We start from the raw sequence: 22,383 nt of genomic DNA on the forward strand, positions 1-22,383 counted from the left end.
ATGCCTGCCTCATTTCTTGGCCTAGTCAGGGGGCTTCTAAAGAAAAGTTAAATATGCCGGCTTTAACTAATATACAAGGAATCACAGGGACAAGCAAACTTCATTAGGGTATAACTTCTAAACTACTGGCAATAAGGCATTGCCCGGGACCCCTGACGATCAGATTATAGAGAAGGCACCAGCGCTCACAGTAGTGCTGCAGCCTTCTCTCAGCTCATCAAGCACAGCACAGTTTTTCCTATCGGTTTGATGTATACAAATGTGCAGCACTCCACGCTTTTGTATTCTGCAGAGTCCTGTAAAAAATGCATACGTTAACGTATATGTTTTCTTTACAATGGAACTGTATGGTGAACGGACGCCACTGTACGGCATCAGTCTGAGGCATCTGTTAATATATATAGATAATCCATATACTATAAAGATATTAGCCCTACCCCCAAGTGATAATACAAATAGGGGGTAATTTATTAAATAGAAATACGTCTATATTAGGCGTATTTCTGACACAGATGTGGTGCAAAGGTCCTTAGCACCGCAATCTGTATCTTTTCCCTCTCATGCCATATCTAAGAAAAGAGGCGTGGGCAGGGAAGGGGATACAGTTAGGGCCATACAGTTATTGGATACCACCCCCATACAGTGATAACACTGCCATACAATGATAAAACCACCATACAGTGACCGGATAAAAGGGGATAAGAGGGCACCGTACAGGGAATGACTAGGGGCACTGTGCATGGTATAAAGGGGCACAGTATGGGGTGAGGGGCACAGTACTGGGTGGGGGGCACAGTCACATGATCTTGTGGCGTTAGAAGGTCCTTATGGTGAATGCGGTTCAGATGCCACCATAATGAGAGGCATTGGAGTGAGACAGGGGCCCGGGGCCCTGGATGGACAGGAGGGGTGGACACAGCAAGTAGGTGGAAGAGGCTCTGAGGGGGATTCATACAACAAGTAGTGGCAGGAGGTCTGTGCAGGGCAGCAATAGGAGATAGAAGGGTGTAACAGAAGCTCTGGATACAGGAGGGAGGAAAGGAGACAGCAGGGGCTCCATGAGGGTGAGATAGGATAGGATATGGGGGGGGGGGGGCAGGTGTCATGGAGGCTAACTGCTAAGGCAGTAAAACAACCCCCACCCCCTGTCCCACAGAGAAGAGACAGTCACAGTGCAGACTCACTGACAACCTGTGTTCACACTTCTGCTCCAGCCCTGCAGGTCTCTCTCCTCATGCAGCATGTCCTGTGTAGAAGGGGCATGTCTGAGTCTCTGCAGCAGCCGGCCTCATGTGACTCAGAGGGCCCACCAAAGGGGTACTGCATAAGTGAAATGACAGCAGTGAGAGCTTCCATCTGTATTGATGGAAGTGCTCATAGCAGCTCAGCGGGCCCCCCCCAGGAGCATTGGGCTCCGGCACTTGCCCGGGTTTGCTGGGTTATGACGCCGGCCCTGCCACTGACCGTCACATGGCCTAAGCAAAGCTGTGAGCAGCGGTGCCTTTACTACAGGCGCCTTCGGGGACCGTTAAGAGGAAAAAGTACTTGTTTTCATGACGCAGTGAAGCAACAAGGGCACAGGGCCCCTTTTAGTGATACTGTAGATGGTACCCAGGTGTAGGAATGCCAGAGTGGTGTAGGATGGCGTAAAGGTCCCTTAATGTTGGTGCATGTGTCACGGTGCTCCTACCTGGATACTCTGGACCCTAGGCGTTGGCTCCGAAGCAATAAAAAGGGTGGTTGTTGATGAAGGGGATGTAGAAATAAATTGAGTCCAGTCCTTGTGATGAAGTTGGAAAACAGCTTTAGGCCTCATGCGCACGACCGTTGTTGTGTTCCGTTCCGCAAAATAGGGTTCCGTTGTTCCGTGATCCGTTTCATTTTTGTTTCCGTGTGTCTTCCTTTATTTTTGGAGGACCACCAGACATAACGGAATGTAAAAAAAAGTCTAAGACAGGTTTGACATGCAAATGATAGGAATAAAACGGATGCGGATGACAATCTTGTGTGCCTCCGTGTTTTTTAGCGGTCCCATTGACTTGAATGGGTCCGCGAACCATTTTCTGGATCACGGACCTGGATGGCAAACGGTGCAGTAGCCGAGTTTTCAACGGACCCATTGAAAATCAATGGGTCCGCAGAAAATCACGAAAAACGGCGCAACGGACACGCAATGAAACAACGGTCATGTGCATGAGGCCTTACTCTGCAAAAACATCTCTCCAAATGGTTTACAGACTTTATCTTCCCAGCCGGCGTTAGCATTAACTCTTGCAGGCAAACAAACTTCGATTCGCCTAGGAGCCGAATTTCCTCATTCTTCGAGTCAAAAAAAATTCTAACCTACCTCCTCCATTTGCTCGTAACGGGCCGCCAGCCTCCATCTTGCTTTAAGATCTCGGGCGAAATCCCGTGCGGTGCGAGATTACATCATCACGCCGGCCAGCGTGATGATGATGTCATACATCACCACGCAAGTCGGCGTTATGATGTAATCTCGTGCCGCACAGGATTGCAGCCAAGATCTTCGAGCTAGATGGCGCAGCCGACCCATCGCGAGCAAATGGAGGCGGTAACTTTGATTTAATTTACATTTTTAATTTTACACTCAGATGCCGCGATCATGTATGAACGTGGCATCTAAGGGGTACAATGAAGGGGGCGGCGCTATTGCAGCTCCCTGTCATTGCACTCGCTACTTACAAAAAAATGCTCTTCGTGACAAAGTATCTCGTCACGAAGGGAATTTTTTTTTTTAATTCAGCAAATCTGCCGGATTGAACTTTTAAGAAATTCACTCATCTCTAGTCATCAGTATAAAAATCTCGGAAAACCCCTTTAAATTTGCTGCATTAGATGGCAGAGAGACAGGGTTTTATCATGGTGTCATGACAGCATGGTAATGTATTATGAAACTACAGAAGGGATTGATGCTTTTAAACAAAGAACATTTTAAATATTTAAAAATTCTTAAAATATTAGTGCAGTCCTTATTTATATATAGGTGAAACTCGAAAAACTAGAATATCGTGCAAAGTTCATTTATATCAGTAATGCAACTTAAAAGGTGAAACTAACATATGAGAAACTCATTACATGCAAAGCGAGATATTTCAAGCCTTTAAAGCCTAACCCTGGGTTCACACCTGAGCGTTCTGAAAGGAGCGCTCTGTATGCGCGATTGTACCGGCGTTTACAATCGCGCATACAGAGACAGGCGAACACACATTGTAGCTCGTTCCCGAATATCTATGTACGGGAACGCGATCGTACGCGTACGGGAACGCGATCGTACGCGCTGTAAAACGCCCAGGTGAGAACCATTCCCATAGGGAAGCATTGGTTTCTCCTTGTTGAGCGTTTTACAGCGCGTAGGAACGCACTGTAAAACGCTCAGGTGTGAACTTAGGGTAAATGTCGAGGCCTGTTTTCATTTTTACATTTTGGATTTTTCCTGCCACATTCCAATAACCATAACTTTTTATATTTTTCCCTTCACGTAGCTATATGAGGGCTTATTTTTTGCAAGACACTTTGGACCAGATTTATCATTAGCTCAGGTCAGAATAATGGGGTGAAAAAGTCCCCAAAAAAGTCCCAAACGCTAAAACTGCGCACAAATTTTTTCTGCTCTGCACTATACTCGCCAGTTTTCTGAAAGTGATCGTGTTTTCTTATGTACAGTAAATGAATCTCTAGACAGATTTACTATTGGGACTATTTAAAAAGTCGCAATTTCGCTCCAGTGAGGACCATGCTTATCTTATGAGACTTTTTAATAGAACATGCAAATTTTTCATAAAAACTTGCGACTTTTTCGTAAAGATGTGCGACTTTTGTAAAGCTGCTTACTGACGGATAAACTGCTACCGTCAAACCACATTTATTACAGTCTTAAAGGGCCGATCATAAATCTGACTTGGCTAAAACTGACTTTAGCCATATGTGAAAGTGGAGTGAGCTATCAGAGTCATGATAAATCTGGCCCAATGCATTTACCATGTCTTGTATTGGAAAACGGGAAAAAAATTCTGTGTGGCAAAATATATATTAAAAAAACCCAACAGAATTCTGCCAAGGTTTTTGGGGTTTTGTCATCCCACTGTTCACTGTGCTTTAAAAATGACCTGATGTCCTTATTCTGCGGCTCAATACAAATACAGTGATTCCAAATTTGTATATGTTTTTTGTTTTTGTTTTACTACTTAAAAAAAAAAAAAAAAAACCTTTGGAAAAAATCTAATTTTGCACTGCCTTAGGCCTCATGCACACGACCGTTGTGTGATCCGCGGCTGTTGTTCCGTTTTCAGTTTTTTTCCGTGGACCCATTGACTTTCAATGGGTCCGTGGAAAAATCGGAAAATGCTCCGTTTGGCATCCGCGTCCGTGATCCATGTTTCCAGTCCAAGAAAAAAATACGACCTGTCCTATTTTTTTCACGGACAACGTGAAAAATCACGGCTGCACACAATATTGTCATCCGCGTCCGTGATCCGTGTCTGTGATCTGTGTCCGTTTTTCCTATCATTTCAAAGGCAAACTTGACTTAGATTTTTTTTTTTCATTTTTCATGTCCGTGGATCCTCCAAAAATCAAGGAAGACCCACAGAAGAAAAAACGGACACGGATCACGGAACAACGGAAACCGTTTTTGCGGACCGCAAAAAAAACCCATCCGTTTGCATGAGGCCTTAGGCTACTTTCACACTAGCGTTCGTCGGTCCGCTCGTGAGCTCCGTTTGAAGGGGCTCACGAGCGGACCCGAACGCAGCCGTCCAGCCCTGATGCAGTCTGAATGGAGCGGATCCGCTCAGACTGCATCAGTCTGGCGGCGTTCAGCCTCCGCTCCGCTCGCCTCCGCACGGACAGGCGGACAGCTGAACGCTGCTTGCAGCGTTCGGGTGTCCGCCTGGCCGCGCGGAGGCGTGCGGATCCGTGCGGATCCGTCCAGACTTACAATGTAAGTCAATGGGGACGGATCCGCGTTTGAAGATGCCACAATGTGGCTCAATCTTCAAGCGGATCCGTCCCTCATTGACTTTACATTGAAAGTCTGGACGGATCCGTCCGAGGGTATTTTCACACTTAGCTTTTTTTTTTTCCATTTTAATGCAGACGGATCCGTTCTGAACGGAGCCTCCGTCTGCATTATTATGAGCGGATCCGTTCAGAACGGATCCGCCCGAACGCTAGTGTGAAAGTAGCCTTATTCTGACAGTCATAACTTTTTTATATTTCAGTCTACAGAGCTGTACGAGGGCTTGTGTAACGAACTGTATTTTTTATTGGTATCATTTTTGTGGTATCTGTACAACTTTTTAATCACCATTATTCAATTTCAAAATGGCGAAACGCGTGTTTTTCTTTTAGTATTTTAATACTTCAGACATTTTTGGATGCGGCTATACCAAATATGTTTATTTTTTATTGTTTATATATTTTTATATGTAAAATTGGGAAAGGGGGTGATTTATTCTTTTAATATATTGTTGTTTTTTTTTTGCTATTAGCTCCCATGGAGTACTAGTACATGGGATCTTTTGATCCCCTGTCTTATTCACCCTCATAGATCTCTATTAGGGTGAATGGGATTTTTACAGTCTCAATTCGGAGCTATGTGTCATGCACAGCTTAGTATGGAGATTGCCATCATAGGCCTGGATCGCTTCAGCAGCGTCCAGGCTGCTATGGCAACCGATCGAAGTCCCGCATTTCACTGCGGATGCTCCAATCGGAAGGCAGAGGGAGCCACATACCTCTGCCTTCACTCACAGGTGCCGCGATCAGCATTGATCGCGGCACCTGAGGCGTTGAATGATGGGGGCGGTAGGAACGCCGCTCCCTGCCAGTGCGGGCAGGTGCCGGCTGTATGAAACAGCCGGTACCCGCCATGTATGGAGCAGGCCCGCTGCAGAAGCCCGCCCCATACATCTCCTCACACATTATGATGTACAGGTAGTATGTAGTTATAATTTTGTAGTTATTTTAAATTGCTTCTATCCTCTATTCTGGACTGTGACTGTGTCACATGACCATGTCCATGCAGCTTTTTCTTGTGATGTTATCTCCATGGGCATGTCAGAGCAGCAACAGAGTAGTGTCTATGTAATTAGCTGGGTGTTGTTAGGGTCGGTGCTGGAGCTGGGGCAGAGAAAGGAGAAGTGCATCATGGGTTTGGTTGGATACAGCAACAGGAAGTGGCACAGGATGGAAACCAGAGTGAAAATGGGTCAGGAGAGTCCAAAATAAAGCATAGGGAAGATGTACATGAGGTAAGCAACTACATAACCCCTTAGTTACCTTTAATTCTAAGACATAGCTTTTAATAATAATCATTAAAATATTGGACCCTTTAAGTACAAAAATAAACAATAAGTGCAAAAATGAAATCAAAAAGACTCTATGTCGCTCGTCTCCTTGATGGTAGGAGGGCAACCAGGTAGGATAAATGTTTTGTAGGGGCAATATCCCTAATACTCCCGCTATTCTGGTGGCCCTACCTATAAACGGAATAGCCGCCCCGATAGGGGCGATCCCGTGTCTCGTACCTCCTAAGGTTCCCTGGAGGACCCTGATATGGGTGACAGATGATGCTATCCCTAGTTCGGAGACCTAGACTAGTCTATATGTATACCAAAAATAACAAACAATGTGTATAAAACACCCCCCATGTGGTGAAGTGAACCCCACCCAAGAAAAAAATTGTGCACAGAAATGAGCATGAAATATGTACTGACAAGTATGTACAGCGTCCCTACGCGTTTCGCCTTGTTTATATTAGGCTCCTCAGGGGACAAAAAAACAAGGACGGCGGAGTGTCCTACACCATAGATAGTAGAAAAAAAATAAGAAATACAAGAAGATGTAAAAAGATACAGGTGACCACGATATGAATCACTAATCTGAAATGGTGGTCACTAATTTTCAGACCACACAGAGTATTATGATATCTCTATGCAATTGGATATAGGGACTTAAGCATGTGCCACAAGTTACGGCGATACTATACAGCACCATCTAGTTAATCATCTATCTATTCAGACATTGCCTGATTAAACTCAGATTAGTAAATTCCCCTTAGTCTTCTAAATGTTCAATCCCAATAAAGGAAAAAACTGAAAAAACAGAACAACCAGTATGACCAATTGGGATATGTTAGGTAACAGTGTATATACTGGTGTTCACATGGGAAGCGATCAATGCTGATGTATGTGCAACGCCAACTGGCATGATTAAACACAATAGCTGGTGCCAGATATAGATAGAGATTGTAATGAGTAGAGAGACTTACGTGTCCAGTACGATGCCTATGTACTTCAATTGGATGGATTGCTCTGGTGCATAGTGTTCTCACTCAGAGGAAGCTCATGGTGCAGGTGTTGGGCGTCCCAGCATAACCGCTGTGTGGATGAAGTACATAGGCATCGTACTTACAGCCTTCTTCACAGTAGTAATGCCCCTTGGTGCATTGTCGCGCGTATTATCCCCAGCCTGTTTGCTGTTCTACTGTCGGTGGGGAAAGACTGGCAGTGGAAAGGTGGAGCAGGTTGACAGCTCCCGGTTTATCATTGTATTAAACTGCACTTGTGTCCTCAGGATGCAGATACAGTTGAAATTGGGACATACCTCGGCAGTCCCAGGACTATGTGACAGCCGCTGAAATACAGGACTGTCACGCTGGACCTGGAATGGTTGGGAGGCATGATGCACTTGACCAATGTTCAAATCTGAAGGCAGTTATTTTAATGCTGACTGTAAATTGGCATGTAAGCCTGAAAAGGGATGGCATAAAACAGGACTGGACTTTGTCATCATTGTTATTCCCCTCAGAAATATGACCGTTATCAAGTAATGTAATCGTATGTATTGTAAGATTGTTAATTCTTGGGTCTAAGGGTCAGAAGAGCACATCATGTTCTGAAAAAAATAAATCAGTTGGCAGTGCTGCAGCTTTTTATTTATTTATTTAGTGTCAACCAGTATTTTAAATGGAATCTGTCACCAGGAGACGCAGTGTTACACCCGACACAATGCCTGTAGAGCTCGCTCCGCTCAATGTAATGATGCCTTGTTGCTTCATTCAAGGCACTCTGTGCACCTTTGCTTCTCAACTTTCCCGAGCTAACCCTACAAGACACAGTGCCTGGTTTGACAGTGAATTTCCTGGGGAAAGACTCTGTTTAGGGGTCCATTCACACGTCCGTTTTGGTGTTCCGCATCCGTTCCGATTAAAAACGGAACGTTATGCGGATCCATTTATTTTCAATGGAATCAGCAAATAATCGGACAGCACTCATGGTGCTCTCCGATTCCGTGATTCCGTTCCGTTCCGTGGGTTCCGTTATTCGGATCCTGGAAAAAAATATACCCTGTCCTACTATTTGTCCGATTTTGCGTTCCGTCATCCCATTCTAGTCAATGGATCCGTCGAAAATATGGAAGACATGCTAAAAGCATCCTCATGTCATCCAGATTTTCAGATCCGCAAAAAACAGGAACGTTTATCTGGAAAGGTAAAAATACTGACGTGTGAATGGACCCTAAAGGGGTTGTCTCCTCTCTCTGTTACTAAAGCGAGATGAGACACAGTCCCGACCACCTCTTGGTGGATAGAGTGCTCCGTGCATGAGAGCTACTGAAACAGCCTAGCACAGCAAGTCTCCCTAACTCAGCATAGCTTGTTGTGCTACGCTATTTCAGCACGGAGCACTCTGCTATTTCCCGGCCGGGAGGTGGTCGGGACTGTGTCTCATCTCGCCTTAGTAACAGCAAGATTAGACAACCCATTTAACATACCTGATGAAATAAAGTGTGGTATCTAACACTGAAGCAAACAAGACACAAACTCCTTTCCGAGAAGTGCCAAGCTGGCATCACCTGGCACATGCCCATCAGCTTTCTGCTACCTGATTCCAGACATTCCTTTCCTCAACTCCACAGGTGACTTCTCAGATCTCACCTGCTTATCAAGGAATGCTGGACTGCAGAGGATATGAAGGACTTGTCAGTTTAGTGACCGAGTTTAGGAAAGTAAATCTGGGACAGGTTATACATTGATGACAAGGGAAGGGGTGGGAGGACCAATGTGGGATGGGTTTATAATTAACCCCGCATCTGAGTCACACACCTGCAGGAAGAGTAGGGGACCTGGTGGCAGTGCACTGAGGCAGTGTCTCACAGAGTGAGGCAGGCGACATGGAAACCACCCCAAGTTCCACCACAGGTCCTCCAGCCAGAGATGACTCCATCCCCATCAATAACGCGGCTGATATCTCTGTGATTGTGGTATATTTTGTGGTGGTGCTGGCTGTGGGAATATGGGTGAGTAGTCTTGTATCTTGAAACTGTCTTGAGTACTTTGTATCTTCTCATGAATGTATTCCCTATACTTTTTGCGACTAGTACACATTAATGTAGCCGTTGTAATGTAGAAGTGCAGAATGTGAGCCGCCTGCACGTGTGAAATGGGAATAAAAACCTTTGGGGCATTTCGCAAGAAGCTGGTGACGAGATGGTATCAGTTTAATAAAACATCCTATGACTGATAGATCGAGCTTGCTTCCCTGGTAGCAAAAAGAGGGAGCTTTGAGCCTCATATTGTGGCTTAGGGTACTTTCACACTTGCGGCAGAGGATTTCGGCAGGCAGTTTAGTCGCCGGAACTGCCTGTCGGATCCGGCAATCCGGACGCAAACAGATGCATTTGTCAGATGGATCCGGATGCGGATCTGTCTGACAAATGCATTGAAATACCGGATCCGTCTCTTCAGTGTGATCCAGAAAAACGGATCTGGTATTTTTTTATTTTTTTTTCATTTTTAAAGCTTTGTGCATGCGCAGACTGGGAAACCAGATCCGTTTTTTCGGGAACACTTGGTACCAGATCCGACATTAATACATTTCGATGGAAATTAATGACGGATCTGGCATTCCGGCAAGCGTTCAGGATTTGTGGCCGGAGAGAAAACTGCAGCATGCTCTGTATTTTCTCTGGCTATAAAACTTAGGAGGGACTGAACTGATGCATCCTGATTGGATTGCTCTCCATTCAGAATGCATTAGGATAAAACTGATCAGTTTTTTTCCGGTATTGAGCCCCTAGGACGTAACTCAATACCGGAAAACTTTAACGCTAGTGTGAAAGCACCCTTACACGGGAACTTTAGGGGGTATTTGGACCAATGTCCAGTTATTGCAGCTCTTACTTTCACTGGTCATATTTAGTTCTTTATGATTGGTGTTAGAAACAATGTAAGACATAACTAAAGTAAGATTATTCTAATGAGATAATAACATGAAGATAGCAGGGATCTTAGTTCTACAATGTGTAAAGGGCACTTGTCACACTGAAGCAAGCAGCCCCATCTAAGGACAGCAACATGTTATAGAGCAGGAGGAGCTGAGCAGGTTGTTATATGGCTATGTGCCAAGTATAACTTTTCATTTAAAACCCTGCTTTTTCTATGTTTAGGAGTCCAGTAGGTGGTCCTCCTCAGTAGTTCATAGCTTTTTCTGCATGCCAAGTGATAAGTGATACAGGGAAGACTGTGAATCCTGAGAAGGACCCCCCCTCACGCCTGAACTCCTAAGCATCAAAAGAGCAGCGGGGATTCACTTGAATAAAGTTATACTGAATCTTTTCCTACAAACCTGTATATTAATCTGCTCAGCTCCTCCTGCTCTATAACCTGCTGTCCAGAGATGGGACTGCTTGTTCCATGTGAGAGGTTCCCTTAAAAGAACTAGCATAGCATTTCTCCATCTTGTAAATTCATGCACCCTATTGGTAATGTCCTTCATTGTATGAAATGCTTGATAAATAATGAGTATACTAAGTGGCAAAGCTGAAACCTGTTAGTAAAAGTGTATAGGGGTGAAACAAGTGATGCCAATTTATACTGAAGATGTTATTAGAACTATAATATATAGACTGTAGCCCTTCATCAGCATTTACAGGGCTTTTCTGATCAGTGCCGTAACTATAGGGGACGCAGCAGTAGCAATTGCGACCATGCCCACAAGTTATGGGGGACCTTAGGTCCCCTAACCACACTGTGATTCATTATACTTAAAGGGAATGTGCGTTTTTAGGAGGAAACCATATGATCCTTCTGCAGAAAAGAACTGAGTGTTGCTTACCTGACAGATCTCGTACCACCGCTCTGGTTCTCCCAGTCAGGCTCTATTTACCCTGCTGCAGCACCGACGTCCCGTTGACAGCACGTAATGGCTGCAGCCAATCACTGGTCTCTTAAGTGCACAACTGAGACCAGTGATTGGCTGCAGCGGTAACATGTTGTTGACCCTACATCACTGCTGCAGCTGGGTAAACAGAACCTGGCTGGGAAAGCTGAAGCAGCGGCATGGTTGCTGACAGGTAATTTACTCTCAGTTCTTCTCTTAAGAAGGATCCTATGTGTTGTCCGGTTTCCTCCTGAAAACAGACAACCCCTTTAATGAGATAATGAGATAACTCTAACATTCAGAAGGTCTCACACCTTTTAACCTCTTACCCTGTCTTCTGTTTCAGGCTATGGTAAGGACAAGCCGTGGTACAGTAGGAGGCTTCTTTCTCGCAGGGCGCAGTATGGTGTGGTGGCCGGTAAGTTCAATTGTTAAGAACAGGGGACTTAATGAAAAGCTCTTGGGTAACGGGGAATGAGACATGGGGAGGTGTTATCTATAAACCATCTATAAAAACATTTAACAAAACGGAAACATTTATAGAACATAAATACGCTGTCAGCATGTTCTAGGCCAATACTTGTGTCTGGGGGAACCAGATAACTCATGGTTAGGAACCGGGTGAAACAGTTCAGTTTAGAGCTCCATCCTGTACAGCTAGTCGGGATTTCGGTTTTTGAACTTGCGCTTGGAGGAGACTACTTGCCACTTCGGATTCTAGAAGGTTTCTGAGATTGGAAAGTTCCATTGTTGCAGCAAAAGCTTTCCTTCTTCGAGAGTAGAGATGGATTGTAGGGCACCTCCATGTTGGATCTTCATAGGAAAACCCAATCTGTAAGGTATGGCACGATCTCGCAGGGCTGCGGTTATGGAAGCTACTGTTCTTCTTTGCTGCACGGTGGCTGCAGATACAGTCAGGTCCATAAATATTGGGACATTGACACAATTGTAACATTTTTGGCTCTATACACCACCACAATGGATTTGAAATGAAACGAACAAAATGTGCTTTAACTGCAGACTGTCAGCTTTAATTTGAGGGCATTTACATCCAAATCAGGTGAACGGTGTAGGAATTACCACAGTTTGCATCTCTGCCTCCCACTTGTTAAGGGACCAAAAGTAATGTGACATAATAATAATAATCATAAATCAAACTTTCACTTTTTAATACTTGGTTGCAAATCCTTTGCAGTCAATTACAGCCTGAAGTCTGGAACGCATAGACATCACCAAACGCTGGGTTTCATCCCTGGTGATGCTCTGCCAGGCCTCTACTGGAACCGTCTTCAGTTCCTGCTTGTTCTTGGGGCATTTTCCCTTCAGTTTTGTCTTCAGCAAGTGAAATGCATGCTCAATCGGATTCAGGTCAGGTAATTGACTTGGCCATTGCATAACATTCCACTTCTTTCCCTTAAAAAACTCTTTGGTTGCTTTTGCAGTATGCTTTGGGTCATTGTCCATCTGCACTGTGAAGCGTCGTCCAATGAGTTATGAAGCATTTGGCTGAATATGAGCAGATAATATTGCCCGAAACACTTCAGAATTCATCCTGCTGCTTTTGTCAGCAGTCACATCATCAATAAATACAAGAGAACCAGTTCCATTGGCAGCCATACATGCCCACGCCATGACACTACCACCACCATGCTTCACTGATGAGGTGGTATGCTTAGGATCATGAGCAGTTCCTTTCCTTCTCCATACTCTTCCCATTACTCTGGTACAATTTAATCTTGGTCTCATCCAGGGGCGTAGCTAAAGGTTCATGGGCCCTGGTGCAAGAGTTCAGCTGGGGCCCCCTTCCCTCAAACCTTCGTGCTGCATGAGGCAAAAATTGAAACTGCACCCCAACTCCTCCATACCAAATTCTTAACCTAACCCCTTCTGTCCAGCCAGAGGTGTAACTTGCATACACTTTCTATAATACTGGTGTCTTCTTATGCAGCACAAGGGTCTTTGGGCCCCTCAGGCTCCTGGGCCCGGTAGCAACTACTACCTCTGCACCCACTATAGCTACGCCTCTGGTCTCATCTGTCCATAGGATGTTGTTCCAGAACTGTGAACGGTGTAGGAATTACAACAGTTTGCATATGTGCCTCCCACTTGTTAAGGGACCAAAAGTAATGGGACAATTGTCTTCTCAGCTGTTCCATGGCCAGGTGTGTGTTATTCCCTCATTATCCCAATTACAATGAGCAGATAAAAGGTCCAGAGTTCATTTCAAGTGTGCTATTTGCATTTGGAATCTGTTGCTGTCAACTCTCAAGAGGGACTGTACCTTCTGTGGGTTGCACATCTCGTTAGTGAGGAATGAGCACTGCCCCCGCCATCTTGTGTGTGCTCTTTCTTAAAGAAGAAGCTTCATTTCCCCTGGGCTTTGATGGATCTTTTGCCCCTCGTCATCCTAGATGGGTGAGACATGGAGGTAGCGGGGAGAAAATGTGTTCCCCAAGCCAGGTGCTGTGATGTCGCTGCTGTATGTGCGGAGTCACTGATAGTTGTACATGGGGGAGGTGTTATCAGTGATTGATAGCATTCTCTGTGTAAGTGTGTATACATAGGTAGCTGTCAGTCACTAATAGTTGTACATGAGGAGGTGTTATCAGTGATTGATAGCATTCTCTGTGTAAGTGTGTATACAGAGATAGCTGTCAGTTACTGATAGTTGTATATGTGGGAGGTGTCAGGGGAGCACCCAGGAATTTTGTCTGGGGGTCCGAAAGGCCCCACCCATTATTAAAAGCCCCTCCTACATATAATAGACCAGTCCCAACAAACACTGTACAGCTGACATTCTATTGTCGAGGCCTGTCTCTACACATCATACGGAGAGGGGAGGGCGTGTCCTGGCTGCACTGCCTGCTTCACATTATACAATAAACAGCAGGCTACAGCCAGGAAGCTCCTGCGCTCTCCTCCCTCCCCAGATCCTGCTCAAGGCCTGTGGTTCCCCCCTACCATCTGCCACCCGCCCGTGGCCTGCTGCCCCCTTTGGCCGTCCTCACCAAGCTCTGAATCCTCCTTCTGTAAATGGCAGGGGAAGGAGCCGGAGCATCTCCTCTCCTACATAGCGCCACATACCTCTTACATCCAGTGATGTCACCTATGTTGTAGACGTTCTCTTTCTTTATCTTCTCCATTCAGACCAGACCGCCATGATGATTTTTCAGCCATCTCCCATCTCTGCAGAGATTAACAAACAGACATTAGTTTCCCACATTTCCATCATCTTCACATCTTCTGAACACCCTTTCCTGCCACCCCCAATACTATACTGCAGAAACAGTCCCCCTGGAAATACTACTACCACACAGATAGTGCCCCCTTCAACAATTATTGGCACACAGTGCTCTAAAAAAATAACTGCGCCCAGACACTAATAGTATAAAGATAATGTCCCCAAAAAATTATTGTGCTAAGCTGATACTGTGGCAGGGTGCCCCCCAAAGTAACAGTGCTCCCCAAAATAGAAATAATTCTCTGCCAGAGCACACTTAGTAGTAATAATGCCCCTATAGTGCCCATACTAGTAATCATGTTCCTCCTAGCCCCCTAGTAGTAGCAAAGTTCCGGATAATACCTCCTAGTACTAATAATTCTCCCTACAATATGACAGTACATGAAATACCCCCCGCTTAGTGCCCGCTGTTGAGCTAATGTCCCCATAATGTATGCCAGTATAAAATACCCCAATATAGTGCCCCAGTAAATGGCCTCATAGTGCTCCTCTCCCCCCTTCCCCATAGTGTCCCCCATAATATGCCAGTAAAAAATGCCCCTTCTAAGTGCCACCATATGCCCCAATAGTGCTCCTCTCCCCCATAGTGCCCCCAAATAATGCCCCATAGTGTCGCTCTCCCCTATAGTGCCTCCCATAATGTGCCAGTAAAAAATGCCCCCTTAGGGCCACCCGATGCCATAATGACCCCCCATAATGTGCCAATAAGAATAAAGGCCCCTTTAGAGCCCCCACTTCCCCATAGTGCCCCCAAATAATACCCCTATAGTGCCACCAATGCCCCATAGTGCTATTCTCCCCTATAGTACCCCCCATAATGTGTAAAAAAAAAGCCCCTTTATACCCCCCAGATGCCCCCATAGTGCTCCTCTCCCCCATAGTGCCCCCCATAATGTGCCAGTAAAAAATGCCCCTTCGAAGTGCCACTATATGCCCCAATAGTGCTCCACTCATCCATAGTGCCGCTCTCCCCTATAGTGCCTCCCATAATGTGCCAGTAAAAAATGCCCCCTTAGTGCCACCAGATGCCATAATGCCCCCCATGTGCCAATAAGAAAAAAATGCCCCCTTAGAACCCCCACTTCCCCATAGTGCCCCCAAATAATGCCCCTATAGTGCCACCAGATGCCCCATAGTGTTGTTCTCCCCTATAGTGCCCCCATAATGTGTAAAAAAAAAAGCCCCTTTAGAGCCCCCATAGTGCTCCTCTCCCCATGGTGCCCCCCAAATAATGCCCCTATAGTGCCACCAGATGCCCCATAGTGCCATTCTTCCCTATAGTGCCCCCCATAATGTGTCAAAAAAAAAAGCCCCTTTAGAGCCCCCATAGTGCTCCTCTCCCCCATGGTGCCCCCCAAATAATGCCCCTATAGTGCCACCAGATGCCCCATAGTGGCGTTCTCCCCTATAGTGCCTCCCCGTAATGTGTAAAAAAAAACAAAAAACCTTTAGAGCCCCCATAGTGCTCCTCTCCCCATGGTGCTCCCCCCCTAATGTGCCATTAAGAAGTGCTGTAAGAATTGTCAGATGCCCCCATAGAGCCGGCCTCTGATAGGCTGCAGGCATTAGTGCCTGAGGCCTATCAGAAGAATAGGGGAGGGACATGCCTCTCCTTCCCCTGCCGCAGCATAGGCATCTGTATTGCTGTCCTGAGGACGGCAATACATATGGATATGAAGATGAGCGCTTCCACAATGGAAGCACTCATCTCCTACTGCCCGCCGCCACTGCTGCAATTACATCCAGGGCTGTGCTGCCTGTGGTGATCAGCGGTGCGGCCCTGAAAGATAAAAAAAATATATATTGTCTGGTTGTTCTAGGAGGGGGGGGGGGGGGGGTCCAGACCCGCTGGACCCCCCCTGTAGGTGCGCCACTGGGAGGTGTTATCAGTGATTGATAGCACTGTGTGTATAAGTGTATATACAGAGCAATTAAGAAAAGTAAAAGACACATAACAACAGAGGTTATAAAAACAATGACCCACATTTACTGTACTAATGTGATTACACCCAGATTCTGGTATCATTTGTGGCAAAATGTGGTGCAAATATGGCACATCTAGGTTTGGAGGAATTATCTGCGCCGAGCTAGACCAGAGGTGTGACTAAACGGGAAAGAAGTGTCCCTTTGCTAGAAAAGGGGTATGGCCCAATATTATCAATAAAATTGCATCGCAATTCTGGGAAATACTTCTGTCATATACTTACGAAACTAATAGGTGATGTAAAGTAATGTATCATCCGTCATGAGTCACTGAGATAAATCTGGTGCAGGTCTAGACAGCCACATTTACACCATCTACAGGATTAGTAAATCTACCCCAGTATGCAGAAAAATGTTGTGCATACCAGAAAATATCTGACCTCACATATCACCACATATGAGGAGGTTTGAAGCTATGAAATTCCACTCTATGGTAGGATTTTATCAAGCCATACACAATTCCGGCTCACTTACACAAAAAACTGTTTATTTGCATTTTTACACCGTTTTGATACTGTTACTTTCACTCTAGATTTATTACTGCAACAGTTGCAATTAAGTTGAAAACTCCCTCCTGGAGACGGTGCTGTAAAAAAAAATGGAGTAGCATTTCTAGACAAAAGTGTCAGATTTAGGCTACATGCACACAACCGAAAAAAATAAATAAAATGGATGACCTCCGTATGCCATCCATTTTTTTTTTTTTTGCTGAGCCATTGTAACAATGCCTGAAACGGACAAGAATAGGACATGCTCTATTTTTTTTTTTTGCGGGGCTACGGAACGGACATATGGATGCGGATAGTACACAGTGTACTGTCAGCATTTTTTGCGGACCCATTGAATGAACCTATCTGCAGAAAAAACGGAACGGACACTAAAACAAACAACGTTCGTGTGCATGTAGCCTTAAAGGAATTGTCCTAGAAAAAACATGGCTGATTTATTCCCCCAAAAAAGCCAGCACAATAGCCATGGGTTGTGTCTGGTATTGCAGCTCAGCTCCATTGAAGAGATAGAGCTGAGCTGTAATATCACACACAACCTGTGGACAGGGGTGGTGATGTTTTTGGATAAAGGCAGCCATGCTTTTCAAGTCTTAGAGAACCTCTTCCATGTATCAAATTTAACAAAAAAAACTTGCAACATTTGATAAATGTTGCACAAAGCAGAGCAGCACAGGCTATGTATCCCAGCACAGAAGCAAAATTGTCTTCAAATATCCCCCTCATGATGAATTCCCTATATGTTTTTTTTTGTTTGTTTTTTTACCACCCTCATTCAAATGGTCAAATGGGTGAGAGGGTGAAGCACTTTCCTACTGTGTCCTAGATTCCTGAAAATGCTGAGGCTATGGTTAGCATGTTGGAGTAGGGAACGGTAATGCTATTTAAAGTCTAACTAATGTCTACTAACTCGAACTATTATCTTATCTATATAAAATCACACATGCACCTATATTTGACAAGAATAAAATGATCTGTTATCTATATGTACTTAAGGTGAGATTTATCAAAACTAGTATAAAGGAAAACTGTCTTAGTTGCCCATAGCAACGCAACCAATCAGGAGTTCTGAAAATTGAAAGGTGGGGTCTGATTGGTGGCAACTAGAGATGAGCGAATTTCATGTTATGAAATTCGTTCACGCTTCGTTTGGTGGTAAGAGCAGAATTGCGTTATGGATTCCGTTACCATGGACCATAACTCAATTCCGTTATTCATTCCATCATAATAGAAGTCTATGGCCTGCATAACGAATCCGTCCCATTTCCGTTATGTAGGAGAGGACTCCCCTTCATAATGGAAACGGGACGGATCTGTTTTGCAGCCCATAGACTTCTATCATGACGGAATAAATAACGGAATGCCTCTAAAGGCATTCCGTTATGCATTCCGTCATAGAATTGCGTTATGGTCCGTGGTATCCATAACACAATTCTGCTTTTACCACCAAACGAAGCGTGGCCGAATTTAGAATTCGCTCATCTCTAGTGGCAACTAAGTCAATTTCCTTTACAGCCCTTTTGATAAATCTCCCCCTAAGAGTACGAACAAAGGGTATGGAGCCATAAGATGCTTATCTTCCAGCGAAAGGGTATTGGTAAGTTTGATAATTTATTGACCTTTCCTTGTAAAACTGTACAGTAGGTTCTGGTTTGATCTCTTTGTATCTCGGGCTATTTGTACCTTATTAAATTGGTCCAAACATTCACAATCACATGCCCTTTGACAATACGTGGCTGACAAGACAATGGCACCTCTTTCTTCTGTAACATGTTACTGTGCCACTCCTACAGAATGGCATAATGACTAATGCTAGACTTTTGTATAATTAATATATTATGAATATTAGTTTTCCTCACCAAACCCATTTACTAGCTTCCAAGTTCAAATCTGCAATAAGAATGACCTGGTTATGATTGGTATAAGCAGACACAGTGCCAGTACTCTTTGTAGAGCCACGCCATGCACTATGACAAACTTGCAAAACAGAGCGGTGTTAATGGGCCGGATAAAAAATGTACATTCTTTGTTAGGATTAAAGACAACTTCCTTGTGCTTCAGATTAACCTCTTGGCACTGACGTTATGTAAATGCAGTGATGAGCTCATCATTGTCTAATAATATCCAGAAATTCCTGTTATTTCTCAACTATTTCCCTGTATATGTACTGATCCAATGATGGGTGGAGGTAACTGCTTTTATGATAGTTTCAGATTAAGTAAACCACAGTTCTTACTACGTCATCATCCTACCTGTGTATATCTGCTATCTTCTCTTTCTTCTATAAATCATATTCATTTGGAGAAATAAACTAATTGGTACAACACATGTTTGTTGACATATTTAACCAAAAGCTTAAAATGGTGTAAAATAACAAACTGAGTAATGCTCCCTGATCCCCTGCCACTTTTGTGCCGCGGCTTTCTGCTCACCTGACTCCGGCAATTACATTTTGACACAGACATGTGCCTGCAGCAGCCAATAACTGGTTGCAGCAGGTACCACTGAGTTCATAACAACAGCCAATGATTGGTTACATGTCTATGTCAAAATGTCAGTGCTGGAGGCGAGTATACATGGAAAACCGCGTCGTGGAAATGGAGGGGATTGGTAAGGTTTGTTATTTCACATCAGCTTTTGGTAAGAAATTAAAAGGAGCTGGACAACCCCTTCAATTTGTTCCATCTCTAACACAATCACTGTCAGAAGCAGGGCTAATAGGCTGCCAAGCAGTGTAACACTGGCAGACATAATGCAGTGAAATGCAAAAGCATTGAAATGTATTATAGAAGAGATCTAGAAGATCACATTTTTAAGTCCCCTACTGTGATTACAAATTTGTTTTTTGTTTTTTTTAAAAAGGTTAATTTAAAGGTTTTGGAAAATCTTCCTTATGAAAAAACCCCCCCAAAAAACAAACAAACAAAATACGCTATATGTGATTGGTGTCACCTTACTATAATGACTTGAAAAATAAAAGAAGTAATACTAAATTTTCCTCTTATGGAGTCTGTAAAATAATGCCAGACTTGCTGTACAAAAATTAATCAAAATGTTGCATGTACCCCAAATTGGTGCCCATAAAAACCACAGCTCATCCTGTGAAAAAAAAACAATGCCCCTTAAATATCCATTAAATAAAAGGACAATTTTTAAGTATTAAAAAGCCGTGGCACAAAACATTATTTTCTAAGAAAAAAAAGCATTAAAGTACTAAAACTATAAAAATTTGGTGTTTGGATAAATTTCAGTTATACAATACATACTATGTATCCCAAAATGGTGCCATTTCAAATCCAGTGTTGTAATGGTTCCTAAAATATTATGTATAGAGAATTGTACTATAAGACCACCTAGGATTTGGAGGAGGAAAATAAGAAAAAAAACATATCTTTCATGACACCTCAGATGAGACCCCCAATCCTCATTACCCCTCACTGCTCCCTGGTCTTGGTCCGGCCCTATGTGCACTTCATCTTATTGCTGTATGCTGTCAGGACACAGTGCAGAGCGGAGCCAGAAGAAGACCTGGAAGGGTAAGTAGAGCAGGCGTTGTACTGCCCTCACTGCTCCCCATGCCTCCTGCATGCTAATGACCGCTTCCATAATGGAAACAGTCATTAGCATTCGGACTATAAGACGCACTGCCACTTTCCCCTCACATTTGGTTGAAAAAGGTGTGCCTTATAGTCCACAAAATATGAGACATAATATCTTTCTTTCTATCTATCTATCTATCTATCTATCTATCTATCTATCTATTGTGGGGATTCACTCTGGTAGTTGGGATAAGCGGGTGCAGTACAGAGGCAAAGTACAAGTACCAAGTAGAAAGTTTGTGCATAACAAAAAGTCACTTTGTCGGCGGTTCTGCCTCCAGCAGCCAAATTGCAGGCTTTAGGTGGTCTGCTCTCCCAATACACAGGTGTCAACTTTTCAGCCCAGCACAGGGCTCCGTTCCCACGCCAGCGATTGCCAGAGCTCCTCTCTCAGAGAGAGGTAATCACTTCCAGCTGACACTGCTGGCTGTTTTTTTTATAAGCCAGTCAAGACCCGGCCTGGAACGTGGGGAGTAGTTCACTCACCCATCACTTTGACTACTCCCAGTAAGAGCTGTCCTGGATCAGCTATACAGCCATACTAAAATAGCAAAGTGTCAATCAGCATTAGCTGCTGCTGACACCTGAAAATACCGGCTCTTACTTCACCGAGGCCAGGAACCTGGAAAACCGCAGGTTGACCCTCCCTGCTCTAGTGTTTGAGCCAAAACGTTGCATCCACATGGGTGAATAAACTTTTTTCTATTTTCATTTAAGGAGAGTGCTGCCATTTTGCTTTTTTTTTTTTTTTTTATCTATCTATCTACACTCACCTAAAGAATTATTAGGAACACCTGTTCTATTTCTCATTAATGCGATTATCTAGTCAACCAATCACATGGCAGTTGCTTCAATGCATGTAGGGTTGTGGTCCTGGTCAAGACAATCCCCTGAACTCCAAACTGAATGTCAGAATGGGAAAGAAAGGTGGGTTACAACAGCAGAAGACCCCACCGGGTACCACTCATCTCCACTACAAATAGGAAAAAGAGGCTACAATTTGCACAAGCTCACCAAAATTGGACTGTTGAAGACTGGAAAAATGTTGCCTGGTCTGATGAGTCTCGATTTCTGTTGAGACATTCAAATGGTAGAGTCCGAATTTGGCGTAAACAGAATGAGAACATGTATCCATCATGCCTTGTTACCACTGTGCAGGCTGGTGGTGGTGGTTTAATGGTGTGGGGGATGTTTTCTGGGCACACTTTAGGCCCCTTAGTGCCAACTGGCCATCACTTAAATGCCACGGGCTACCTGAGCATTGTTTCTGACCATGTCCATCCCTTCATGACCACCATGTACCCATCCTCTGATGGCTACTTCCAGCAGGATAATGCACCATGTCACAAAGCTCGAATCATTTCAAATTGGTTTCTTGAATATGACAATGAGTTCACTGTATTAAAATGGCACCCACAATCACCAGATCTCAACCCAATAGAGCATCTTTGGGATGTGGTGGAACGGGAGCTTCGTGCCCTGGATGTGCATCCCTCAAATCTCCATCAACTGCAAGATGCTATCCTATCAATATGGGCCAACATTTCTAAAGAATGCTATCAGCACCTTGTTGAATCAATGCCACGTAGAATTAAGGCAGTTCTGAAGGCAAAAGGGGGTCCAACACCGTATTAGTATGATGTTCCTAATAATTCTTTAGGTGAGTGTATCTATCTATCTATCTATCTATCTATCTATCTATCTATCTATCTCTTTTTTGTTTATTGAAATTAATAATTCAACATTAGAAAAGTATAAACATTTCGAAGGGAAACATGCCCAAAGATCATAAGAGCATTTCACATTAACAGACAAGGTGGTGAACGGCATTACAGACATTTCAAATAGAAAACATTGTATGCTGAATAAAC

The 22,383-nt window shown here is 44.1% G+C and overlaps 1 protein-coding gene across 1 annotated transcript in view; it reads left to right on the forward strand.

Annotated features, from left to right (window-relative positions):
- Window positions 1–9,119: 9,119 nt before the first annotated feature.
- The window catches only part of SLC5A1 (solute carrier family 5 member 1), a 65,112-nt gene continuing 51,848 nt past the window's right edge, over window positions 9,120–22,383 (forward strand). The window contains exons 1-2 of the mRNA XM_044289541.1: window positions 9,120–9,321; window positions 11,530–11,601. Coding sequence (XP_044145476.1) covers window positions 9,196–9,321; window positions 11,530–11,601 — 198 coding nt within the window. The 5' untranslated portion in view covers window positions 9,120–9,195. The remainder of the gene's footprint in view (window positions 9,322–11,529; window positions 11,602–22,383) is intronic.

Source organism: Bufo gargarizans, chromosome 1 (genome assembly GCF_014858855.1).
Source record: "Bufo gargarizans isolate SCDJY-AF-19 chromosome 1, ASM1485885v1, whole genome shotgun sequence".
In the NCBI taxonomy this organism is placed as follows: Eukaryota; Metazoa; Chordata; class Amphibia; order Anura; family Bufonidae; genus Bufo; species Bufo gargarizans.